The 27,502-nt window shown below is 36.5% G+C and overlaps 1 protein-coding gene across 2 annotated transcripts in view; it reads right to left on the bottom strand.

The window, feature by feature from the left end:
* Positions 1 to 528: 528 nt before the first annotated feature.
* CLHC1 (clathrin heavy chain linker domain containing 1) overlaps positions 529 to 27,502 on the bottom strand; it is a gene marked incomplete at its 5' end in the record, with an annotated part of 32,093 nt that continues 5,119 nt past the window's right edge. The window contains 9 exons of one of the 2 annotated variants that reach the window (XM_079721269.1): positions 529 to 750; positions 2,069 to 2,248; positions 7,988 to 8,190; positions 14,682 to 14,856; positions 21,191 to 21,297; positions 22,700 to 22,784; positions 23,170 to 23,282; positions 23,398 to 23,599; positions 25,415 to 25,545. In XM_079721269.1, coding sequence (XP_079577395.1) covers positions 554 to 750; positions 2,069 to 2,248; positions 7,988 to 8,190; positions 14,682 to 14,856; positions 21,191 to 21,297; positions 22,700 to 22,784; positions 23,170 to 23,282; positions 23,398 to 23,599; positions 25,415 to 25,545 — 1,393 coding nt within the window. In that variant the 3' untranslated portion in view covers positions 529 to 553. The remainder of the gene's footprint in view (positions 751 to 2,068; positions 2,249 to 7,987; positions 8,191 to 14,681; positions 14,857 to 21,190; positions 21,298 to 22,699; positions 22,785 to 23,169; positions 23,283 to 23,397; positions 23,600 to 25,414; positions 25,546 to 27,502) is intronic. The other variant, XM_079721270.1, reaches the window with a different exon arrangement.

Raw genomic sequence — 27,502 nt, 5'->3', positions numbered from 1 at the left:
ATAGCACAGGGAACTCTACTCAATATTCTGTAATAACCTATATGGGAAAAGAATCTGAAAAAGAATGAATATGTGTATTGGCTTGGCCAAAAAGTTAATTCAGTTAATGAATACATTGTTCAACAAAGTTCTTGGCAAAAATGAAAAATGCCTTTTAGTTTTACTTAAAACCGAATGAACTTTTTGGCCAATCCAATATGTGCATAACTGAATCATTTTGCTGTACACCTGAAACTAACATAATATTGTAAATCAACTGTACTCCAAAATAAAATTAAAATAAAATAAAAATTAAAAAATTTAAAAAAAGAAAAAATAAAGTACATAGGAATTTTAGAAAGATTCAATATACAAAATGACCATATTAAAAAAGGAAGCAATGGTGTAAATATTTCAAGGACAAATCTAAACATCCTCATAACAAAAGAAGCATGATATATTTCTGAGAACTTCATACTCCAGATTTATTTATAAGTTAGTTATACCAAAATCAGTTTGCCTAACTGATATATAAAATGTTGTACAGGCTCCCTCAACTGGTTAAGATGTAGAACTACCAAAAAACATGCTGCATCAAGTTGACTGTATCATCCTCTTCAGAAATTTCAGTAATCCCAGCTTGAGATCGAAGAACAGACATGATGTCATTAGATAATTTGTCAAAGCCATTCTGTAAACATATATTTGCTAATTCTTGCCACTTTTCTAGGGAGCAAAATGGATCATTTATCATAAGATGTTCAACTGCATCTGAGGAAATAAAAATACAAAATTATAATACAGCACTTATTTGATAATCCATACTTAGTAATTCTTCAAAAATAAAGAGATATCATTTCAACTCCATTACTATTAGACCCGATTCCTTTAAGTGTAACATGGAGTGCCTAGTCGAGCTCATAGTAAGTACTGAAGTGTTAGTTCCTTCTCCTCCTCCTTTTTCATTAACCTTTTCATGCCTCAATTCAACTCTCCACCATTTCTCACATTAACTATTCCTCCACTCATCTCCTTCTTGGTAAGGTCAGCAGATGCTGAAGGTTGAAAGGAAGGGAGTTCAGAAAGTGAAGAATGTGGGCTCAGCCTTATTCACAGCCTATAAGGTACCACTAGGAACTATCAAACAAATTTGATGGTCAAGTTTTCATGATCCTTCAAACACTTTTACAAGTGCCCTATAGTGCTAACCTAAGGGTTTAAAAAACCTCTTAATGATGGGGTTTCTTTAACAAATATTTTTCTAAAGGAAATAAAAGAAGGATTTTGTTTATTAAAGAAAACTAATGATATTATTTACTTTTGAAAATCAATTATAGTGACCCTCTTTGGAACTATTTATGGAACTCATTTATCTACTACCTGCATTACTTATAATACTTGGTGAAAGAGGATCTCTATTCAGGTTATTATAATCACTATTATTTTATTTCTACCATGATTACTATTTTTCTATCAAATAAAATATTTTAGTTGATATCTGTAATGATAATTTCTAAATTATCTTCCCAACTATGTTTTCATGTAATTTACTATTCTTTCTTTGGCCCCATATGATAATTTAAAATCAATTTGTCTGCTCAAGTTTCTATATTAAATTAGAGAAAGGAAAGAAAAAACTGAGATCTAATTAGTTATTCCTGATCCCACTCCAGAGTGAGGTTCAGAGTAAATAATATATGTAAATAATATTTTCATATATATTTGGTTTAGGAATAAAAAACATAAAGTTTATCTAAATAACATTTAATATATATATATATAAATTATTAAATATACACATATGTTAATATATATAAAGATTTTACAGTAGTCATAGCTATTATAATTATTATGATGTTCCCCTCAAGCTTCAGAAAGAGTCTCTCTTCATTCTAATCCTCTCAACAAATATATACTATTGCCAACAGAATATTAACATGGTAATCTTTACATTTATAAACACCTAAAGTTAACTCTTGCCAAGAATAAACTCTTCGGAAGATAGAGTTAACTCAAACATAATAATCTTGAACCTTTCCCTAAATAACCCACTACTACTTCCTCCACTACAAAATTTTACTTCACTTACCTTTCCCACCTTTATTTATTTCTTGAAGTAGCTTAATGCCAACCTTTTTCATATCTACAGAGAACAGGTGAAGTACAGCAAGACCAAAAGATAAATATGGTGGTTTCCCATTCCATTCTTTAGTGAGACACTGAATTAATTCAGTGTGGGGACATAACTTTATTAGCTGCATCAGGTCATCTGAAAGCAAAAATGAAAAACTGTCTCAACATCCTAATATGATACATCAACTAGAAACTGGGACTAGCTAATGTCTATATTTGCCAATCAACTCTTCTTTTTCCAGTCCTTCCAAAGCCCTCAATGAATTCAACATTACTATCTCCAATCCCAAAAAAAAAAAAAATCATACTCAGCATAGCAAAAAACAAAGGAAAACTACCTAAACATAGTACCAGGAAAAAAAATTTATCAGAGAACAGTCTTGGAAAGAAATGTGGTATAAAAAAAGGACCAGGTTGACAATCAAGAATCCTGAATTCTAATCATAGCTCAATCAGTCACTTAATCTTTTGGACCTCAGTTTTTGCATCTTAAAGTGCTAGAATTAGTATCTCCACAATTTCTAAGCCCCCATCTAATACTACGTTATTTTTGTCTACATCTTGTTGCTCATTTGGGGGCCAACTTCTACTGAGTATATCTTTCTTTCTGTGCCTTGCACAGAAAAGGGGCTCAGTAATCTTTCCTAAAAATATCAAGTATTTAGAAACCCAAATATGAAGATTTTAAGAAGCTGTTAGCTAGTTCAAGTAGCTAGAGGTTGAGTCATATGAAGTTGCCTACACTTGACCATTTTTTACTTCAAAAAAAAGTAATTTCATATGGTTTAATCTACTAGTTAAGCATTCAGATAATCTAAAGCTACAATCATGATTTATATTCTTAAATTTATAAACTTTGTGTTAACTTACTAATTTTTTTTTTTTTTTTTGCGGTACGCGGGCCTCTCACTGTTGTGGCCTCTCCCGTTGCGGAGCGCAGGCTCAGCGGCCATGGCTCACGGGCCCAGCCGCTGCGCGGCATGTGGGATCTTCCCGGACCGGGGCACGAACCTGTGTCCCCTGCATCGGCAGGCGGACTCTCAACCACTGCGTCACCAGGGAAGCCCCTTACTAAATTTTTTAAAGTAAAAATATTCTTCTTGGGCCACAACAGAGGTAATTTTCAGAATAATTTCTGAGAGCACTTCAAGAACTACGTGTAAACATACCTGCACTGTAAAAGGTAATACAAGGTAATCTAGTGTTTATTAAACACATATTTATTGTACTGTAAACTTACATATATTAAATTACTACATCTAATATTCAGTATAAGTCAGATATTATTATTCTCACATTACAAGTGAGGGAACAGGCTTAGAGAAGTTAATTTTCCCAGAATTAGACACATAGTCTAAAGAAGAACAGTTCATCTGACCCCCAAAGTTCATGACCTTCCAATCTATGGTGCTGCTCCTCCAAAATAATAAATATGTGTGTGTGCATTATGTGTATGTATATATATACATGCATACACACAGAGAGAGAGAGAGAGACAAGGATAGAGAAAGAGAAATGGTAAAAGATGAAGGAATAGCAGAATATAATTCTATATCAATGAAGTCAAATAATTTTTTTTAAACTTTTCCCTAGAGAAGAGGTAGAAGTTTATGATTTGGGTCGCTCAATCTGGCCTCCACTATGGTGAAGTTATTTATATAGGACCCCCCTGTCTCCAACATTTCATAACTCATCCATCTCTCTCTATTTCATTCAATCAAGTATTCAAATACTCTTATCTTCTCCATTAATTGATTAACCAATATTTACTCCATTATGTACAAGATATGGTCTCTGACTAATTAGAAAGGACACAAGTTCAAATCCTATGAACTTACTCCTCTACTTACTTCAGAATGCATTTCCTTATTCCTTGGTTTGACATGTAATAATGATCATTATTTATCTTGTATGTTCTATTTTAATAAGGTTATAAGGGTCTATATATCAACCATGGTACTGTTTAATGCACAAAATACCTAGATACTTAGAACAGTGGTTCTCAAAATATGGTCTAGGGTCCATAAAGTCAGAACTATTAAACTAAACCTAAACTAAACTAAAATTTGCCTTTTTCATTCTCCTTATCTCACAAATATACAGTGGTGTTTTTCCAGAAGCTACATGACATATTACAATACACTGAATATAGGATCAGATAGGGGAAGCCAGCTATCTTCTATTAAACCAGACATTACAGAGATTTACAAAAATGTAAAACAGTGTCACTCTTTTCCTTAAATTGTTTAGCCTTGGAAAAGTTACTTTTCATAAAAATATTTTACTTATGACAATACATTATTGGTTTATTGTTGTTGGTTGTTTTTGTTTTTGGCCTCGCGGCACAGCTTGTGCTATCTTAGTTCCCCAACTAGGGATTATTAAACCTGCACCCTCAGCAGTGAAAGCAGAGTCCTAACCACTGGACTACCAGGGAATTCCCTATTGTTGTTATTTTAAACGTGAAATTTTGCCATTTGCAGCAACATGGATGGACTTGGAGGGCATTTTGCTAAGTGAAATAAGTCAGACAAAGAAAGAAAAATACTGTATGATCTCATGTAATATGTGGAATCTAAAAAAATAGATGCATCTGACTCACCTCACTCAGCTGCACCTGGGGAAGAGCCAGCTGACCAGCCTGCAGACTGATGTGACACTGCCCTGGCTGGAGACCCTGATTATATCCCACAATAAGCTGAGAAGCCTGCCCTTGCTGGGATGGGCACTGCCGGCACTCAACACCACAGACGTCTCCTTCAACGAGCTGGCCTCGTTGTCTCCTGACGCCCTGAATGGCCTGAGCCACCTCCAGGAGCTCTACCTGTGTGGCAACAGGCTGCAGACTCTGCCCCTCAACTCCTCTCCCACCCCCCCACCCCCCAGCTCCTAGCGCCCATGCTCCAGCTGAAGAAGATCAACCTGGCTGAAAACCAGTTGAGAACAGAACAAAACAGAAGCAGACTCACAGATATAGAGAACAAACTAGTCGTTACCAGTGGGGAGAGGGAAAGGGGGAGGGACAATTTAGGGGTAGGAGATCAAAAGGTACCAACTATTAAGTATAAAATAAGCTACAAGGATATATTGTACAACACAGGGAATATGGCCAAAATTTTATAATAACTATAAATGGAGTATAACCTTTAAAAATTGTGAATCACTATACTGTACACCTGTAACATATATTGTACATCAACTATACTCCAATAAAAATTTTTTTCTGGTTTAATTTCTTTTTCTTTTCTTTTTTGTTAAAGTCTTTATTGAATTTGTTACAATATCGCTTCTGTTTTCTGTTTTGGTTTTTTGTTTTGGCCGCAAGGCATGTGGGACCTTAGCTCCTGGACCAGGGATCGAACCCACACCCCCTGTATTGGAAGACAAAGTCTTAACCACTGACCACCAGGGAAGTCCCTGGTTTAATTTCTAATAGGATAAATATCAATTGATATAAGCCACATAGACAAAAACTCTTTGGGATCTTCAATGCTTTTTAAAACTATGAAGGAGACCTGAGACCAGAAGGTTTGAGAGCCTCGGGTCTAGAATAACCCAGTTTCTAGATTGTTTCTAGCCTCGGAGTCTAGAATTCCAGATCTAGAATATAACTAGATAGGTACATTTACTTGTTTAATGATGATGGGGAAGGTGAACAAACAAATCATTTCAGGCTTTATTCTAGAAATCATTAGGGAGGAAAAACGAAGAGTTTCCCCTTCTGAAACAGATGCTCTATGAATCAGATTTATGCTTTTGGAACAAAAGACTTTTTTAGGACTTCACCATTTTTGTTTTGTTTCTTTGATTTGTAAATGTAAAGCTGATAGTCTAAATCTGAGAAAGACCGTTTTCTTCTGAAACCAGAAAGTATTAACAAACTGAGTCTGTCCCCTGAGGCCAAGGATGATACTTTGGAAAGCTGTGGTTGTTTGTCATTAAAAAGTAAAATAAGCAGAGTAATTTTTCAAACATTGTTTCTACCTTTTAAGCTTAATTTTCTTCAGGTTATTATTATCTTATGATGTTGTACTAAATAAATTCTGAGGATAAATATCAAGGTTCTAATTATACAGGAGAGTTAATATTTCTTACATTAGTACAATATACAGTTGTCCCTTGATATCCACGGGGTTTGGTTTCAGGACCCCCTGCAGATAGCAAAATCTGAATATGCTCAAGTCTCTTATATAAAAAGTCTCATATACAAAATGGCATAGTATTTTCATATAACCTACACACATCCTTCCATATACTTCAAATCATCTCTGGATTACCTAATACAATGTAAATACTATGTAAATAGTTATAAATACAATGCAAATGTTATGTAAATAATTGCTGATGCATAGCAAACACAAGTTTTGCTTTTTGGAACTTTCTGGAATTTTTTTCCCTCAAATATTTTCAATCTGAAGTTCATTAAACCCATGGATGTGGAACCCATGAATATGGAGGGCTGACTGTATAATTATTTTAAAGTGTAATGCACTACTAGAGGAACAGAATAATATGATAATGAGTCAATCATGTTTCTATATACTCATGCAAGGCAAATTTTGCGAGCAAAAGAAGAAACTTCACATTTCATTCAATAAAAATTCCAAGAGTAATTAAAACCTTTATTCCTTGACTAAAATAATTCTATGGAAAAATAATACTTAACACAGAAACCGAATCTGTATAAATTAGATAATATTAATACAATATATAATTCGTTCAACAAATATTGTGTTTTAACTACTCTGCCAGATTCTGTTCCATCGCTGTGTGTATATAGGCAAATTGCTTACCTCTCTGTGCCTTAGCCTCTCTTTGGACACAGTTATTTTTCATCTATAAAATAGGGATGGGCTTCCCTGGTGGCGCACTAGTTGAGAGTCCGCCTGCCAATGCAGGGGACACGGGTTCGTGGCCGGTCCGGGAAGATCCGCTGGGCCCGTGAGCCATGGCCACTGAGCCTGCGCGTCTGGAGCCTGTGCTCCGCAACGGGAGAGGCCACAACAGTGAGAGGCCCGCGTACCGCAAAAAAAAAAAAAAAAAAAAAAGGGATAATAACAAAACCTAGTTCATAGAGTTAACATAAGGATTAAGTGAGATAAGGCATGTAAAAAGCTGAACTATAGCTATTATTACACTAATAATATCGGGCATGCTGTTACATAATGAATGAAAAAAATTAATAACTCTAAAAAACAGATTCTAAGTAAAAGTCAATTTACTCTTTGAAAATGATCAGATTCGACGACCATAAAAGATTCTTTTTCCTGGAAAAATGTGACCTAAAAGTGCTATATTTTGTTCCATTGTGCAATTTCTTAGGACTGGAGTACACAGCTTGCAAAATCAGGATTGACATAGGCGTGGGATATGGGGATATGTCAGGACTACCTGTACATTAAGGCTACTGCTGAACTAGACTATAATAAGAGATCAGCTCATTTAACTAGGGTCACCCTAAGGTCCACAATTCTCCCAGATCACTGCCCAGCTGCAACCTAGGTGTTTCAAACTTTTAAAATCAACATTATTTCACTAATTCTTCATTTCTAATGCTTATATTATAGTTCAGAATGATATATATAAGTTCAGTTATTTTTTAAAAATCCTTTAAGTAGCATGGTCCAAATATCTGCAAGTTTACTAAATGTTTATGTACTGAAGAAATACAAAATGTATTTGAATGTCCACCATCAAAGTCAATCAGCTTCAGCTTACCTGTTTTCACTAAAAATTACAAAAGAAATCTACTTACTGGTATACACAAAACAAGCTTTATAATGTATAAGTCCAAAATATTGCCTGCTATCATGGGTGATCTTACAATTCAAGTCCAGAATTCGAATGTATACAAATAATAGGCTTTTTCACTTACCAGAAGTAAAGTCCTTGAATTGTTGTATGTATTCCATGGCCCCTTGAATTTGACCCTGTTTACACAGGCAAAGAAGAGCTTTCTTGTGCAGGCCACATTCACTATAGATAATCTGAGCTAAAGCCAGACACTTGGCCTTGTTATAAGTATCCTGCTCCCCATAATCAAAAATCACATCCCCAGCCTCCTCAGAAAATGTCAGCCTAGAGCAAGCAGTCAATAGGGCACATGTTAGTGAGCTCTTGATGAATGGATGAGAATGAAATATTTGAAAATTCAGCACAGTAGAATTGGATTTTCTATGGTCTATAAGGATTCCAAGTTAGTAGGCAACTGATGAAATTAAACATATCTAAGACTTAACAACAAGAACAAAAACAATCAGCATGTCTTCCTTTGGGGGAAGTAATTTTGGTGAAACTGAGCTCAACTTTAAAAAAAATCTACAAACAAGGTTAAAACTCTCCTGAAAAGATTGGTGGGATTTAAAATTTCAAGGTAAACAAAAATTCTCTCATAATTGAGGCTCTCAATGTTCTTAGCTGTTATCTAGATTCCAAAACCCTGTAGAATGTAAGAACTCATTAAATGTTGGTTAAAGATAGTGACAAAATCTTTAGCTCAAAATTACCAACAGATCTTAAAAGCATTTGTACTAAAACAAAAACAGAAAGTGCAACAGCAGTGTTTTTTTTTTAATTGTTATAGATTTGAAAGAAACAACGGGGGGAATAAAGGGACTTAACTGTGTCTATTAGGAGAGACTGAAGAAACAGTTCTTTTGAGATGGCTCAAGTAAATAGATTTCACTTTTCATCAGTTTTAGTGTACCATCTTCACACACAATTGAAGGGAACCATCTGTACTACTAACTCCACCTGGAATCTATCAGCATAAGCCAAAAAACATTTGGGTATCATTAAATATATCACTTCTAATTACTGGCTGTACTGGGCTTTATTGTTTGGGGTTTTTTTTGGCCACGCCATGCAGCATGCAGAATCTTAGTTCCCTGACCAGGGATCGAACCTGTGCTCTCTGCATTGGGAGCATGGAATCTTAACCACTGGACCGTCAGGGAAGTCCCATAATTATATTTTTAATTAATAGCTACAGAATAACAACAGTCACATAATATTAGTGTCTGTATATATGTAATAAAATGCCAATAACAATAAAATGAAATACTGAAACTCCTACAAAATGTCTCTATTGAAAATTAAGTAGATAAAGCCCTCTGTATTTGTTGGGGCAGGCAGCAGAGAGGTGGGTTTAAAATCAAAAGGCAGCTCCTGAGTATGAATCAATTATTTAGGAAGCAATTCCCCGACTTCCACATTTTAATACCAAAATATAAGTTTTGGTAGTTAAAGCCACATTTCCTGAGAGGGAACAAGTCATTATTTCAGTTGTTGTAGTGACTGCATTACTGGAGCAACATGAAAATACCAGTATCTTATTATTTATTTCTCTTATTAATACCATTATTTCATTATTTTCAGTGGTCAGGCTCACGATGCTGTTCCACCCGAGAGAAGGCCAGAGTTGAGAGTAAGGTTGCTGTCTTGGTTTGTCACTTTCCAAAAGGATGATCAGAAGCAAAGAGTATGATTTAAAAGAAAATTATCCAAAAGGAGGAGGAGGATCAAGCCCCCAAAGAATGGAATTGGCCCCGAAGGAAAAGCAGGCGGTGGTGGGCAGGGGGGTGATGGGGCTCGGGGAGTGAGAAAAACAATGATTCTAGCCCTGGGGTAAGACAGGTAGCAGTCAGACACCCAAAACAAGGTTTTGCCTTGTTTTCAGTCTGTAGCACTTTTTCAGTAGTAGTCATCCAATAATTTTTTTGAAAAAGGCCAGATTTTTGTTTTTATGAGTTCCTAATGGAGACCTGAAATGTATGAATAGGTATAATCCATAGTTATCCAAAGCCTTCTAATTTTAGTGCATAGTTTTACCACACAGTGCCATCAAAGCTTAAGAAAAAATAAAAATGCCGCCAGAAGATTCAAATCTAATATTTTAAAATTAATCACTACCAATATGGTATGGAGTAAAGTTGTAATGATTTTTATAGTGTCTAAGGTATCTAAATAGAAGAAACCCAAAACATGGAAAATCTAAACAATATTAATTAGCTCATGAATGCTCTAGAGTTGAGTGGGTTAAATCAAATTGTCCTATTTAGAATAAAGACATTTATGCTAAATGGTATGGCCAGAAAAATATAGAAATACAAATATGAATAATTCAGGAAAAATGTAGTGGTATTTTCCCACTTTATGCACTCAGGGAAATGCATAAGAGTTTAAATTCTTACAACTAAGAGGTAGAATGGGCCAAGTATATGTAAGGAAATTAATCTTGTCTGAAGTGTCTTTGCACTAGATAACAGGTGTTAGTAATGAACATGCACTTTCTGATGCTGTTCTCATGCCTGCACCATTTCCAGGGCTCCCTGACAAGTACTTTTGTGGAGAGTGTAGAAGTGTGACCAGGCAGAGAAAGAAACAAGGAGGCAAAGACTGAAAAGAGGGCTACACATATGAAGAAGTTTTCTAAAACAGGAATTAGGTGAACATAATTATTATTATGTGAATAATTAATTACTATGTGAACAGTAAGTGAAGGGATAACAAGACAGGGTGAGAGAAAGCTACTTTGCACTGGGAAACAATAGTGAGATCAATCCAGGACAGTTTTATGACTATCCAGAGTTGTGCAGGGAAATGATGAATTTGAAATGGGTAGCAGTAGGTAGTAGTATGCACACTTGCCATTTTTGTTTGGGACATTTCCAAGTCATGGATTTGTTATTTAGGGAGTGCTTACATTTGTCCATCTACTCCCTTATGATACACTTCTTAAAGATGAGAACTGTACCTACTCTCTAATATGTATTCTATGTCCCTATGCATTTAGAGCCAAGAAAGCATAGCCCTTAGGCTGCAAAATAAGGCGGCCATGGCTACTAGAGAGACAACAGGGAGGCCTTTCGTCACTCTGCCTTCCAATACTCACAGCCCAACCCATGCCCACATAGACCCAGCAAAAGGAGCTGTTATCTTATTTCCAGATTGATCTTCATAAGCTGGTAGACACAGTTTTGGTGCCTACTCAGGTCCCCTTTACTGTGCCAGTGCCCCTTCTCCAGCTGATTATTGACAGCTCATAGCTGCCCCTTCTCCAAAGAATTGCCCTCAGCTGACTGGAGCCACCTCACCTAGAAAATTATGCCTATCTTTCAAACCCCTAGTAATCTAGAGCTGATGACTGACTAGTAAGGGATACAAAAAGCCAGTCCCATAAACAAGCGGTAACAACTTTGCGGTACGGCTTATGCTCCACAGCTCTCTTCTTATAATACTGACTAATACTAGACTTCACCTGAGTTCACATCCTTGCTTGGCTCTTTCCCTATCCTATCTCACTGCTTCCCTTATAAAATTTCCCAAGCAGTAAATGACATCACCTAAATCCAGGTATCATGCTCTCTTCAAGGGTATAGGGAGCCTGAGTGCCAAAAATATTCCCCTTTGCCCCATTATTTAGGAATAGTCCTACCTTCTCATGATAAAGTCAATCAGGACTTCCAGACTCACAGAGCCTAAAGTTGCAGGCATGGGAAGCACAAACTCCCTGTGCTGATGGTTCATTCTAAGTGTCAACTTGATGTTGTTGGTCAAATAATATCAAGTTGACACGATATTATTTGACCAACAACAGATATTTGGTCAAAGATTATTTTGGGTGTGTGTGTGAGAATGTATTTGAAGAGAGTAACACTTTAATTGGCAGGCTGAGTAAAGCAGATTGCTCTCCTGAATGTGGGTGGCCCTCATCCCATCTGTTAAAGGCCTGAATGGTACAAAAAGTATGACTCTTCCTCAAGTAAGAGGGGACTCCTCCTGCCTGACTACTTAGCTGGGACATCAGTCTTTCCTGCCTTTGGGTCTCAAGGCTGCCAGCTTTCGGACTGGAAGTTACAGCATTGACTCTCTTGAGTCTCTGGATTGCTGACTGCAGATCTTGGGACTTCTCAGCCTCCATAATCATATGAGCCATTTATTTATTTATATATATTTTTTCTGTTTCTCTGGAGAATCCTGACTAACACACTCTCCAAGCAGGCTCCTGGGAGTAATAGTTGAGCAGGGCCACTCTTCATTTCCCAGACCCAAGGATTCTACCTACTGGGAGTACAGCACTATATAATTATCATTGGTTTAAGGAGCACATGTCTTCCTGAAGGATGTTCCTCCGTCTTTGAAAGATGAAGTGACAAGTTGGCATCATCTGGACACCATCTGAACCTTCCATGAACCAAGTTTGGGTTTTTTTTTTCTTCTCCTGTCTGTTGGTCTTAGGTAACCCCACCCTTGCATGAGCCCATAGGTGTGAGCTGTGGAAGTAGTGTCCATCAGGCAATGATAGTTGACATGGAGTCTGGGCCACTTATTCATGAAGCTTACTTGTGTGTTCTGGACCTGACTGAGCATGATCTTGGTTGTACTTGATTTTACATGGACTCTCCTGAGCCCACCTGACCTTATGACTTGGTGAGTCTCTCAGAATACAGTTCATGATGGGCATTTCTAGTTACACTCACTGACATTCCATGGATAAATACTCCAACTTTAGCAGGACCCAATAGCTGTTTTTTGAATGGTATACAGTTGTCTGTTACATGTGGCAGATGATCTACTGGTATATCTCTGGGTAGTCCCAAGACAACTGAACACTGTTAGTGGGTAAATCAATAACCACAGTTTATAAATGGGAAAAGAATTTGGGGACTTCCATGGCGGTCCAGTAGCTAAGACTCTGCGCTTCCACTGCAGGGGGCACAGGTTCGATCCCTGTTCAGGGATCTAAGATCCAGCATGCCACGCAGTGTGGCCAAAAAAAACAAAAAAGAATTTCGAAAAGAATAGATACGTGTGTATATGTATAAGTGAATCACTTTGCTGTACACCTGAAACTAATACAACATTGTTAATCAACTATACTCCAACAGAAAATCAAAATCAAGAAAAAAAAAAACAAACATGGTGTGATAAAGGCATGGTAACCACAGTCATTCTACCAGACAAGCCATCAAGACCAAAACTGTAAGAAGAATCTATAATGGGTGATAGAGAAAGATAATGAGTACTAATAAATATGTATGAATCTCAAAATAAATGTAAGTGAAAGAAGCCAGACCAAGGAGAGAAAAGAATATACAATGTGTGATTCCATATATATAAAATTCTAGAAAACGAAAACGAATCTAGAATAACATGAAGTAGATCAGTGGTTATCGAGAGGTGGTGGAAGGAAGGAGGAGGCATTACAAAGGGACATAAGGAAACATTTGAGGGTCATGGATATGTTTATTATCTTGATTGTGGTGATGACTTCATGGATATATATATATGTGTCAAAACTTAAACTGTACACCTTAAATATGTGCAGTCTACTGTGTATCAATTGTGTCTTCATAATGCTGTTTTTAAAAAACTCATCAAATTGTACACTTTAAACATGTATAGGTTATTGTATGTAAATTATACCTCAATAAAGTTGTAAAAAAAACAAATTACATCCCTAGGACCTAGCAACAAGGGCTATAGTTCCTCCCGCTAACTCTCCTCTTATAAGTTTCCCCCAAAATTGACCACAAAATCCTAGAGAAGATATGCCTGGATGGAGTGAACTTAATGTGAGAAGCATATAGATCCGTATTGTGCAAATGGTTGACTAAGGCAGATGCTGTTTTGGTGTCCTGCCCAAATCCTCCTCACTGGGCCAACGTACCCTTCCCCAGCTGCTCTGGGTGTTGGCTGCCAGTGGCTCACAGGTCCTTCCCTTCCATAGGGAATTGCCCTGGGCTAGTGGGAGCCACCATGCCCAGACTTATGTATTCCCATCTAGGCAGCCCACAGCCCTTGACTGACTGATGGAGAAGCAAGGAAGCCTGGCCCCTTGCCTCAAGTGAGAACAGCTCTGTGATGTGTTTTATGCTTCAGAGCCAACCTGCTATAAATAAGGCCAAGGTTAGAACTTGCCTGAGGTCACATCCTTGCTTGGCTCTTTCCCCTTCCCTGTTCTGCTTCACTCAGTCCCTTATAGGTTTTTCTTGAGAAGCCCTCCTTCTATCAACCATGTACACCCAAATTCCTGTTTCAGGCTTTGGTTCCAGGGAACCCAATCTGAGGAAACCCTGGTACAAATCTGCCAATTTGTGCCGAGACTCAACTCCAAGAAGCCACCTCCTGCCTGTCCTTGCTGGTTTGTATGTTCTTTTAAATGCTACCTTGGGTCCATGTCCCTCCTGCTTACAAGTTTTCTCCTGGGTTTATCCTTTACATGTATCCACAGCCTGCCTGAAAACAGGTTCCTGCCTTCTCCCTCTGAGCAGCATGATACTGATCAATCCTTTTCTATCCTTACCTATCAACTTCCATGCACCATTAAGTGGTCATGAATCATCTTGTCAGCTGCCTTGAGTCAACTCCTGATCTGGGCTCATTGTGACTAGGCTCTATTACTCCATCCATGAATGCTTAGTAAATACTTTGTGACTGTTTAGTTGCAATAGAGATTTGAAATAAATGCTCAAATAATGTACTGATAAGAAAACTATTAAAATTTGAGAACAAAAAACTTTATGAAGCAAATTTCAAAATTAAGTTAAAAGTTTAACTTTGCTTACCTTTCCTGGGTGACCCAATTGATAACTAAATCTAAACGTTTTTCAGATAATCCACATTTGATTCCTTCCAGGGTTAGTTCTGCATCAACAGGATGTTTAAAAGCATGACTTATGCTAAAGATAGCCTCAAAAAATAAGAGTAATGGAAAAGGCTTTCCTCGAATTTTTCCAACAGCTACAAAGAGAAGAAAAGTTTTTGAGTCAAATACTTTTAAGTAATAGTTTGCTTTTCCTTACTTCATATTCTTATTTTCATCTCATTGCATTTTCTAAAAATTTTAATCTAAAATTACATATTTATAATTTTTAAGTAATGCTTGTGGATTAAACTTTATATTTTGGATAATGACTAAATATCATATGCTATGTGAAAACCTAGGCAGAGGTTGGAGTGATGGGTCTACAAGCCAAGGAATGCTAAAGATTGCTGACAGCTACCTAGAAGCTAGGAGGGCAGCATGGAATGGAAATCTACTTCAGAGCCTCCAGAAAGAACTTTAAAAAGCTATAAAATGGGAATTCCCTGGCAGTCCAGTGGTTAGGACTCAGCACTTTCACTGCCGTGGGCCTGGGTTCAATTCCTGGTCAGGAAACTAAGATCCTGCAAGCTGCATGGTGCAGCCAAAAAAATTTTTTTTTTATTTAAAAATTTTAAAAAGCTGAAAGAATATACTACCAGCAGACCTGTACTATAAGAAAGGTTAAAGGTAGTCCTTCAAGCAGAAGGAAAATGACACAAGATAGAAAAACAATCTACACAAAGGAATGAAGAACAGAAATGGTAAATGCTATGAATATAAGCATTTAGAAGTAGAGTTGATCCCTGAACAATGCCGGGGTTAGGGGCGCCGACCCCCACTCAGTCAAAAATCCATGAATACGTGTATCCACATGGGTCCACCATATCCACAGTTCCACAACCACAGATTAAACCAATGACGGGTCTTGTATTACTATAACAAGTATTTACTGAAAAAAATCCACCTATAAGTGGACCTGTGCAGTTCAAATTCGTGTTGTTCAAGGATCAAACTGTATACTGTTTTTATACAATGCATGAAGTAATACAATATCACCTGAGTGTAGAATGTGATAAGTTAAAGATATAACCCATAAAGCCTAAAGCAACAACCAAAATAAGACAACAAAGAGTTATAGGCTCATAAATCAACAAAGGAGAAAAATGGAATCATAAAAAAACTCAACTAATCCAAAAGAAGGTAGAAGAAGAGAAAAAAAAGTAACAGAGATGAGAAAAAACAGAAAACAAATAAAAGTCAACCATGTCAACAATCACATTAAATGTAAATTATCTGAACACCCCAATTAAAAGACAAATATTGTCAGACTGTATAAAAAAGCAGGATCCAAGTACATGTTGCCTAGAAGACACTGACTTTAAATACAAAGACACAAATTAAGTAGATTAAAGTAAAAGTATGGAAAAAAGATACACCATGCTAATACTAATCAAAAGAAAGATGGAATCACACTTCCAATTTCAAAACTTACTACAAAACTACAGTAATCAAGATAGTATGATTACACAGGATGGACATCTAGAGCAACAGAATAGAATTAAGAGTCTAGAAAAAAACCTCAAACATTTATGGTCAATTGATTTCTTACAAAGGGGGGCCAAAACCGTTTAATGGGTAAAGAAAAGTCTTTTCAACAAATAGTGCTAGGAAAACTGGATATCCACATGCAAAAGAATGAATTTGGACCCCTATTGCACACCAAACAAAAAAATTAACTCACAGTAGACCACAGACCTAAATGAATAAAACTATTAGAAGAAAACATAGGATCTTAAGTTAGGCAAAGATTTCTTAAGATACAAAACCAAAAGCACAGCCATAAAAAAAGAAGATTGGTAAATGGGACTTCATCAAAATTAAAAACTTTTGCACCTCAAAAAAACACCAACAAGAGGGACTTCCCTGGTGGTCTGGCGGTTGGGACTTCGCCTTCCAGTGCAAGGGGAGGTGGGGGTTCGATCCCTGGTAAAGGAGCTAAGATCCCACATGCCTCATGGCCAAAAAACCAAAACATAAAACAGAAGCAATATTGTAACAAATTCAATAAAGGCTTCAAAAATGGTCCACATCAAAAAAAATTAAAAACAAACAAACAAATGAACAACAACAAAAAAAACCACCAACAAGAAAGCAAAAATGCAATCCACAGACTAGAAGAAAATATTTGCATATCATCTATCTGATAAGGGATTTTTACCTGGAATTAAAAAGAGCACTTGCAACTCAATAATAAAAACACAAATAAAACAATTATCAAATGGGCAAAGAGAATAGACAATTCTCCAAAGAAGATAAAATGGCCAACAGGCACATGAAAAGATGCTCAACACTGTTAGTCATTAGGGATATGCAAATTAAAACCACAATGAGGAAAAAAAAAAGAAAACAATGAGATACCACTTCACACAGATTAGAAAGGCTTTAATCAAACAGGCAGACATTACAAGTATTGGTAAGGATGTGGAGAAATGAGAACTCATACACTGGTGGTGGAAATGGAAAATCGTGCAAATAGTTTAGCAGTTCCTCAAAGTATTAACATAGAGTTTCCATATAACCCAGAAATTCTTATTTATTTATTTATTAGTTTGTTTGTTTGGCTGTGCCAGGTCTTAGCTGTGGCAGGCAGGATCTTTGTTGCCACACGTGGGATCTTCATTGCGGCTTGTAGGATCTTTAGTTGTGGTACACAGGATCTTTAGTTGCAGCACGCAAACTCTTAGTTGCAGCATGTGGGATCTAGTTCCCTGACCAGGGTTCGAACCCAGGCCCCCTGCACTGGGAGCTCAGAGTCTTAGCCATTGGACCACCAGGGAAGTCCCTAACCCAGAAATTCTACTCCTAGGTATCTATCCAAGAAAAATAAAAACATATCCACACAAAAACTTGTACAGAAATGCTCAGTTGCATTATTCATAATAACCAAAAAGTAGAAACAACCCAAATGACCATAAACAGATGAATGGATAAACAAAATACAGTACATCCATACAATGGAATATTATTTCACCATAAAAAGGAATGAACTACTGATACATACTATGGCATGAATGAACCTCAAAAACATTAAGCTAAGTGAAAGAAGCCAGTCACAAAAGACTATTTATTGTATTATCATATTTATATGAAAGATCCAGAATAAGCAAATCTATACAGACAGCAAGTAGATTAGTGGTCACCCAGGGTTTGGAGGAGAAGCAATAGAGAATGAGGAGTTAATTGGTGCAAGGTTTTTTTTTTTGGAATAATGAAAATGTTCTAAAATTAAATTTCAGTAATGGCTATACAACTCTGTAATTATAATAATTTATTTAATTTTGTGGCATTTTCCCCCACATATGCCATATGCATATGCCAATTTAAACCTCAGACTTATGAAAGTTACTGTTTAACACCCAAAATGCCCAGTGTCAGCATTCATGATATAAGAATACTTTTGCAGTGTAACATGATCTGATAATCACTCAGTTATTAAATTGTAAATAATTGGGATGGTTTCTTGACTTCAAGTCCACTGAATAAAAACTATAAAATTACACTCTGTGTTACCGTGCACTAGGATCAAATACTGAAAACTGTGCGGGCAAAAATATGAGACACGCCCATTTGAACACAATTCATAGTCATGCAATCTCTATTAATACATATGTTTATATACACTATGTGTAGACAACAGATTTTCTGTGTTCAGGTAAAAGCAAAAAGAATGTTTTTGTTCAAATTGATGAATTTAAAGGTATTTTTAAGAAATTTATTTAAAACAAGCTGTATATATTTGACATCAAGAATTTCCACTTAGGGGCTTCCCTGGTGGTGCAGTGGTTGAGAGTCCACCTGCCGATGCAGGGGACACGGGTTCATGCCCCGGTCTGGGAAGATCCCACATGCCGCGGAGCGGCTGGGCCCGTGAGCCATGGCCGCTGAGCCTGCGTGTCTGGAGCCTGTGCTCCGCAGAGGGAGAGGCCACAACAGTGAGAGGCCCACATACCGCAAAAAAAAAAAAAAAAAAAAAAAAAAAAAAAGAATTTCCACTTAGAACTAAGATAAGACTAATTAATCTCTATATTTGTAAGCTACATTGAGTATACCTCCCCTTTATGTATACCCCTGCATTTCCTTCTGAGCTTCTCATCTTTTAAAAATGCATCTTAGTTTTAAAATAAAAGAATATTTTGTGATTCTCAGAAACACTCAGTTAAGTACCACCAGTCTAGTATTGGTAAACTTCTCAGAATAAAATCCACATACCTAGAAAATGAATAAAAGTTTGCTGTTTTCCAATTTCACTGGTAATTATATTTATTTAAGCATTAATTGCAAGCACTGAGTTTTACTTAAACTTGCAATCCATACTTTGAGCAGACCAAGTCAAAGGGAGAAGAGAAAGAAATTCAGGAATATACTAATATGACTTAAAATTTTTTTTTTAATTTTTTAATCACTTTTAATTTATGCTAAATTCAGAGCACAGCCAAAGAAAGAGTTCCTGGGTATTTGTAAGATGTCTGAAACTTCTGAGTAAAAATTAAACATTTTAACATTTAACATTTAAAATTAAACATCAGGGCTTCCCTGGTGGCGCAGTGGTTGGGAGTCCGCCTGCCGATGCAGGGGACACGGGTTCGTGCCCCGGTCCGGGAAGATCCCACGTGCCGCGGAGCGGCTGGGACTGTGAGCCATGGCTGCTGGGCCTGCGCGTCCGGAGTCTGTGCTCCGCAACGGGAGAGGCCACAACAATGAGAGGCCCACGTACCACCAAAAAAAATAAAATAAAATAAAATAAAATAAAATAAAATAAAATTAAACATCAATGTCAAAAAAAAAAAAAAACCTGAACACTAAAAACTACAAAATATTGCTAAAAGAAATTTTAAAAGACCTAAAAAAAAATGGAGAGATATACCATATTTAAGGGTTCACTGGATCAGAAAATTCAATACTGTTCAGTGTCTGTTCTCCCTAAGTTGAACTACAGAGTCAGTGCAATCCCCAGCAGGTCTTTTTGTAGAAATTTACAAGCTGATTTCAAAAATTTAAACAGAAATATGAAAGACCTAAAATAGCCAAACCAAATCTGATAAAGAACAGAGTTAGAAGACTAACACTATATGATTTCAACACTTACTGTAAAGCTCCAGTAATCAAGACAGTGTAGCATAGGCATCAAGATAAATAAATAGATCAATGAAATAGAACAGACCTATGGACAACTGATTTTCAACAAAGGTACAAAGGCAATTCAGTGGAGAAAGTCTTTTTAATAAATTATCCTCGAACAACTGAATAGCTCTCAGCAAAAAAATAAACTTTGACCCATACCTCACACCATATATAAAAATTAATTCAGGGGCTTCCCTGGTGGCGCAGCAGTTGAGAGTCCGCCTGCCGATGCAGGGGACACGGGTTCGTGCCCCGGTCCGGGAAGATCCCACATGCCGCGGAGCGGCTGGGCCCGTGAGCCATGGCCACTGAGCCTGCGCGTACGGAGCCTGTGCTTCACAACGGGAGAGGCCACAACAGTGAGAGGCCCGCATACCGCAAAAAAAACAAACAAAAAAAATTAACTCAAACTGGATCATAGACCTAAATGTAAACCTAAAACTATAAAATCCTTAGGGAAAAAAAAATAGGAGAAAAATCTCTGCAAATTAAGCACAGATTTCTTTGGTATGACACTAAAATCTCAATCCCTAAAAGAAAAAAATCATAAATTAGATTTCAACAAATTAAAGACTTCTACTCTTAGAAAGACACTGTTAAGAGAATGAAAAGACAAGCCACAAACTGGGAGAAAATATTTGCATCATATATCTGGTAAAGGATTTTTATTCATAGAATGGAACACTACTCAGCAATAAAAAGAATAAATTATTGATAGATGCAATAACACGGATGAATTTCAAAATAATTAGGCTAAGTGCAAGAAATCAGTCAAAAAAGGATTCCATTTATATAAAATTCTCAAAAATGCAAACTAATCTTTGGTGACTGAAAGCAGATTAGTAGTTGCCTGGGGACTGGAGGGAAGCTCTGGGAGGGAGACCAGTGGGAGGGGTGGGGAGTAGTGGGAGGGAGGGATCACTGGGGGGATGAGGGAACTTTTGGAGGATACATATGTCAAAACCTAACAAACTGTACATTTTATGTACAATTTAGTGTATGTATGTCAACTCACCACAACAAAGCTGTTTTTTAAAGGAAGTGGAGCAAATCTGACAAAATATTAACATTTATTAAATCTTGATAGCAAGTACATGGCTGTTATTTATGTTTCTCACACTTTTCTGTATACTTGAAATATTTCATAATTTAATTTGGAAAACCTAATCAAACCCCTTAATGTTACAGGTAAGGAAACTGAGTAAATGGTAGATCTTGTTTCCCAATTCAATACTCTTCCCATTCTATCAGGAAAAAAAAAAAGTATAATTAGCAATACATATGTAAGGTTCAGAGAAAAATGCTTACCCTTAAATTTATTCACTGTCCCAATGTTTTGAAGAATTCTTCCAGGACTGTTTGCTGCAAAATAAACTGCCTTTTCATATTCCCCAAGTGAGATTAATTCATTGAACCTACAGCCAGTGCATTTCATTATATAGTAGTTACACAAAAAAAGTAAAGAAAAGTGATTAGAAATGTCTAATACAGACTAAACATAGTAGCATAGTAATACAGAAAAGCACCTCTAATAAATTATAACTAGATTCATTCACTCTGTGAGATATTCTTTCACTTCCTTCCCTAATATTGTTTTTTGTAGCCTCAGAATAAGACTCACCTGCCAGGTGACTTGAACCTGATCCTGTACCTTATTCTTAGAGTGCTGAGAGCAAGCCATAGAAAGAGCATCTGAATTTATTCAGTTGAAAGAACTTCAACTGAATTTATAATGAGCTCAGATTTTTTTTCTCTCATATCATCTCCAGAAGAAAAGGGTAACTGGGGGAAAGAAGAGCAATCTGCTTAAAGGCTCAGCCTAGGGGAAATATTAATGGCACACAAAGGCTGCCAAGTTGAAGATCAAGAAGTGTCCTTGGTATTCAGAAGCCTTAGTTGTTCTGCCAGGAATCAGACTCCCAACTAAATGTGAGACTAATACAAGAAGAAAAGATAATAGTTCAGATAACTTAAGCTTCTACTCCTCTTCCTAGGGCAAAACATCTCCAACTCAGTCCTTACTCACAATTAAAACTATGGCAAACAGGATTTAAAGAGTGTTGCAAATGAATTGGAACCCCAGAGGAGAAAAACACCAAAGTAACATTAAGCAAAATATATAAAACTTTCAACCTCAACCAGGGTTTTTCTCTCATATCTGAAGCTGATAGACTTAGAGAAGCATAGGGTATAAGGAAATAATCCAGGCTTTGGTGCCCCTCAAAATGATCTTTACCCCTTTTTTGTACCATATCAACAAGCAAATCAACAGTTGAAAACTGTTTAACATAGAAGACTAGGAATATTACATATGTTCACTACATACTGGCCTCATAGCCTATGAATTAACCTCTTAAAGAATAAAGTCTTAGATCTCTAAGCCTCTACTATAAAATATATATAATAATTTAATAAATATTAGGGGGAAATATGCCTTCCTAATATGTCATAGGATGGAAATAATGAGAAAAAAAGGACTAAATTGGCTAGGATAATCTGACACAAGAAGGTCAGAAAAAAATAAAAAATATAAAATATAAAAATATAAATAAAACTTAACACTACAATCCAGGTATAACCTCTGAAAAATCTCCTAGACCATCAATCTGGTATTTTTTCCACGAAGAATCTATGTTTTAAAATTCTAGCTTATTTTCTAATTTGTCTACTAGAGTAGAATTTTAAAATACAAAAGCTAGAGACTACAGCTCAAAAAGATGCTACATAAATGCTAAACATTTAATGTCTTTAAATAAATATTAAATAAATGCTATAATATCTTAACAAGGAAAATCAAAAAGCTTTTAAAATATTTGCCTTTCAACGTAGTATAGCAAAATTTCAGCTTCTTTTGCCTTGCCTGGGTCATCTTCAAGTAGTTCCTCAACAATGCCTTGTTCACCTGTATTGAAAGCACCACTGGATGATATTTCAGGTTATCAATCAATAAAAAATAACAAACATATAAATGTTTAATACCAACAACTTAATGCTATAGTTTCTAATAGCACCAACCTCTTCCTAAACTGAGTAGCTTCCCCATCCCTTTCTTCCTTATTTTCAGGTACATTTTCAGGTATTCTCTCCTTGGCTAACCAAGTCTACTCTTTACCAATTATTTGTCAGCTGTTGAAGGAAGAAGCCCACAGGGTAACAGAGACCTAACAGAAGTAAGGTCATTTTTACTTTCTTTAGACTCAGCCTAGGAAAATCCCCATTCTTTAGCTTTCTGTGGAAAAAAAATGTTTTCCATTATTCATGTTAATTAAAAAATGTAGATCATCTACCGTGTAAATCTTTATTTTTCTGAATGTGCTCCATGAAGTCTTGAAATGATCTGCTCATATCAGATTTTACCCACAAAGTAAGTGCCTGTGAAATAATCTGCAGTCTTTGATGACTATAAAGATAAAAAACATTAACAATATACTGAACCTAAAATCAAATAGTGGAATATTAAAATAAACACAAATAAAAGCTTCAAACTGTAAAAAATATATATTCAACTTTCATACCGAAACTGTAATTCATTGTTCAGATTTTCAGCTAAATCTCGCCGTTCTAACACCACAATCATTTCCTCATCTAAATCTGCCTTCCTCTGAGCTGGTAAATATTTTTCTGACATAAGTTGCTCAATTTCTGCATATTTATCTTCAAGATGTTTCAAGTATTTAGTGAGAGCATCTAAACTGACAGATTCTTGGAGAGTCATGCCTAAGGGAAAAGGGAACAAATCAAACAAGCCAAGCCACGTGTGGGACTCTTGTGCTCAAACAGCAAGTCTTAGCAAAATAGGTCAGATGGTTGACTATGTTAAGAAATAATTAAGAAACTGTAGCATGAACTTGAAGATTATTGAACATAAACAGAATTAGCATACATTTCTAAATGGCTGGTAGTTTTAAACAAAACATCAATGAAGACTTAGTGAAGGCTGATTGTCCAAACCTTAGCATTTTAAGAAAAAAAATTTTAATGACCACATCACCACATCTTGCAAAACCCTAAATATCAATCTTATTCAGTAACACCAAGAACTTCTGCCTAATAATTCAGGATTCCTGTTCAATGATTTTTCCCTAACCAAACCTTCCATTAGTCTACTACAACTAACCCCAGGGTAATCTGTTTATTCTCTCCAATGCAAAGTTTATAAATGCCTGCCAAATCTTCAGTCCTTTCTCCCTCAGTCATTGTCCCCTCTATTCATTATTCATAACTGCCCCCCACATACACACACACTTCAAATGACTTTCATTCTCATTCAGACCAATTGTTGCCTTTAAAGGTACACCTTAAAATTCTCTTCAAGAAACTCCCTGGGGCTTCCCTGGTGGCGCAGTGGTTGAGAGTCCACCTGCCGATGCAGGGGACACGGGTTCGTGCCCCGGTCCGGGAAGATCCCACATGCCGCGGAGTGGCTAGGCCCGTGAGCCATGGCCGCTGAGCCTGCGCGTCCGGAGCCTGTGCTCCGCAACGGGAGAGGCCATAACAGTGAGAGGGCCGCGTACCGCAAAAAAAAAAAAAAAAAAAAAGAAAAAGAAAGAACCCCCCCTGGATTAACCCTAACCAATTTCAATCATTCCCTTACACCCTGAATCCCTTCAGCATTTAATCAATTTGTCACCTATTTTGTACTTATTCATATGTATCTTATTTGTAGTCTGCTAGTCATAATTTTATACTTGAAAGTGAATCTAGTCCCTGCTTCAACCAATCATAGGATGATCATTCAACCTCAGTTAAAATCCTCTGGTGTGGGGTAGCTCATTAGCTCAAGACATAGCTTCTTCCATTGAAACCAAATCTGACTTCCTAAAATTTCCACTTATTGATTCTGCCTCTGGATAAACACTAGTTGGAATTTCGAAAAGTTTTGAATGCAGTTATCTATTCTCAAAGCCTTTCTTTACTCCAGGATGTATATTTGCAATTCCTCTATCCATTCATCATACAAATCTGTCAATATTCTGGAGGAATTCCAGGATATACTCCAATTTCTTAAAATGTGGCTTGGCTGAAAATGAGGAACCAGTGAATGCTGACATCAGTGTGAATCAACAATATTCACCAGAACTTAACGTACCACAGTTTTTTCACATATTCCATGGGTTCTCAAACTTTATAAAATGCATCAGAATAACCTGGAGAACTTGTTAAAACACTGACTGCTGGGCTCCACCACCCATCCCTGGAATTTCTGACAGTAAATCTGCAGGGGGACCAAAATATGTGCATTTCTAACAGGTTCCCAGGTAATGCTGATGTTGACGTAGGAACCACACTTTAAGAGCCACTGTACTATACTTTATATAATCCAGCCAGACTGGAACTCTTTTAATCGTTTAAGGTTGTTTAAGTTTTCTCATTCCCTTGTATGTACCTAGAGGCCAGACTAAAGCTGTTTGTAAAGTCTGGCTAAAGTCCCGGTATACTTGGAAGATATATACAAGGTAACACATATATATTAATTTGTGTAACTGGAAACAGTTGGAATTTCTCTCAAATATTTTAAACAAAATACTGTACCTGGAATAGGTTTTGAAGGAGCTTTGCAGAAAATACAATATTGTTCTTTTGTGTCATACTCTGCCCTAAGTTCTTTCATTTCATCTATTTGCAATTGAATCTTTGAGGAATTATTTTCAATAAGCCTCATCCTGAAAAACAGAAAGCCTCTTTTATGTTTCTTTCAATGAATTATTTAATCATCCAATTCAAAGTAAAACAGGTTAAATTATTACTTTAATTTGGCTAATTATTATTTTGTACCGTTATGAACGTAGACGGAAGTTTACAAAAAAATGCCTAGGAAGTTAACTAACCTCACAAGTGAGGAACAATTTTCTTTCAAAGCATCAATAAAATCTTATACTGCCTATGATTCGTAACCTTATTGGAAATTTTTAAGTATTAAATATAATAATCTAGCCACAAAGTACTATGTCTATTCCCTTTAGTTGAAAATTACCTTTGCAATTTAAAAATTATTTTTGTTAAGTAATCGTATTAGTTTCCTATGGCTGCTATAACAAATTACCACAAACTTGGTGGCTTAAAACAGCAGAAATCCATTCTTTCACAGTTCTGGAGGCCAGAAGTCCAGTATTAGTATCAGTGGGACAAAATTTGTGTTTTTAGGATTGTGCTTCATCTAGAAGCTCTAGGGGAGCATCCATTCCTTGCCTCCTCCAGCTTCCGGGGGCTGCCGGCCTTCTGTGGCTGCATCACTTCAGTCTCTGCCCCCGAGGTCATGGTGCTTTCTCCCCTTGTGTCTGTGTCAATGCTCCCTCTACCTCTCTGTATAAGGACACTTGTGATGATATTTCGGACCCACCTGGATAATCCAAGATAATGTCCCTAGCTCAAGATCCTTAATGTAATCATATCTGCAAAGACCCTTTTTCCAAATAAAGTAACATTTCCAGATTAGGACCTATTTCTTTGGGGACCATTATTCAGCCTACTCTATTAATTTTGATTCTAGAACTAGAGGAATGATAGCATTTTGAGATAAAACTGAGTTCATCCAGAAATGGAGGTTTTAAAGACCAAGAAGTAAATAAAAACTTCTTTTAAGCATTATTTGAAATTTACTTCCTAGTTTATCACCAATATTTTGGCCCAGGGAGGAAATAGTAGATTAAAATCAGTTACCTACATAAATGTTACAGGATTTTTGGCAAATTAAAAACAAGTTTGTCAGTAGATAACCGCTACCTAAGTCTGATTACTATATAGAGTTCTTGGTAACTACAGATGGCTCAGAGTAGGAGCTTGCAGTATTTATGAAAGAGGGACTGTGGAAATAAAATATCCTTGGCTTTCATCCAAATAGTTATGCTTTAGGAAGAAAGACATGTTAAAAGTAAACAGACTTTCGAAAAAATTGAAAGCAGGGACTCAGACAGATACTTGTACACGAATGTTCATGGTGGCACAAGTCACAATAGCCAAAGGTGGAAAAAACTCAAGTACCCATCAACTGATAAGTAGATGAAATATGGTACATACAAACATGGAATATTATTCAGCCATAAAAAGGAATTAAGCTCCAATACATGCTACAACATGGATGAGAAGGTATCCAGTCGTTGCTCCTATCCACAGCTACTTTTATGATCTCTTTATCTTTGACAATTTCACTACAGTAAATCTAGTTGAGTATTTCTTATTACTTACAATGGGATTCTTTGGTCTTCCAGAATCTGTAAATTGATATCTTTCACCAGTTCTAGAAAATTCTCAGCCATGCTCTCTTCAAATATTGTCTCTGTCCCATATTCTCTTCTCTTTGAGTTGTGATTAGACATAATAATATAACTTTCTCACTCTGTTCTCCATGTTTTTTTTTATAATAGCTTTATGGAAATATAGTTCATATACCTTAAAATTCACCCTTGTAAAGTATCAATTCAGTGAATTTTAGCATATTCAAAGAGTTGTGCAAATACTACCATTTCTAGTTCCAGAACATTTCATCACCCCCAAAATAAGCCCTGGATCTGTTAGCAGTCTGCTAAGCAGAAGGCAATTTTCCATGCAGTCCTCAAAGGTGGAGCAGTTTACCTCTTGTTCACTCTTCAGGGGTGTAGCCCTTTATCATCCCAGCTTTAT

Source organism: Hyperoodon ampullatus, assembly GCF_949752795.1.
Source record: "Hyperoodon ampullatus genome assembly, chromosome: 15".
Lineage (NCBI taxonomy): Eukaryota > Metazoa > Chordata > Mammalia > Artiodactyla > Ziphiidae > Hyperoodon > Hyperoodon ampullatus.
This window is presented reverse-complemented; position numbering and strand designations above follow the sequence as displayed.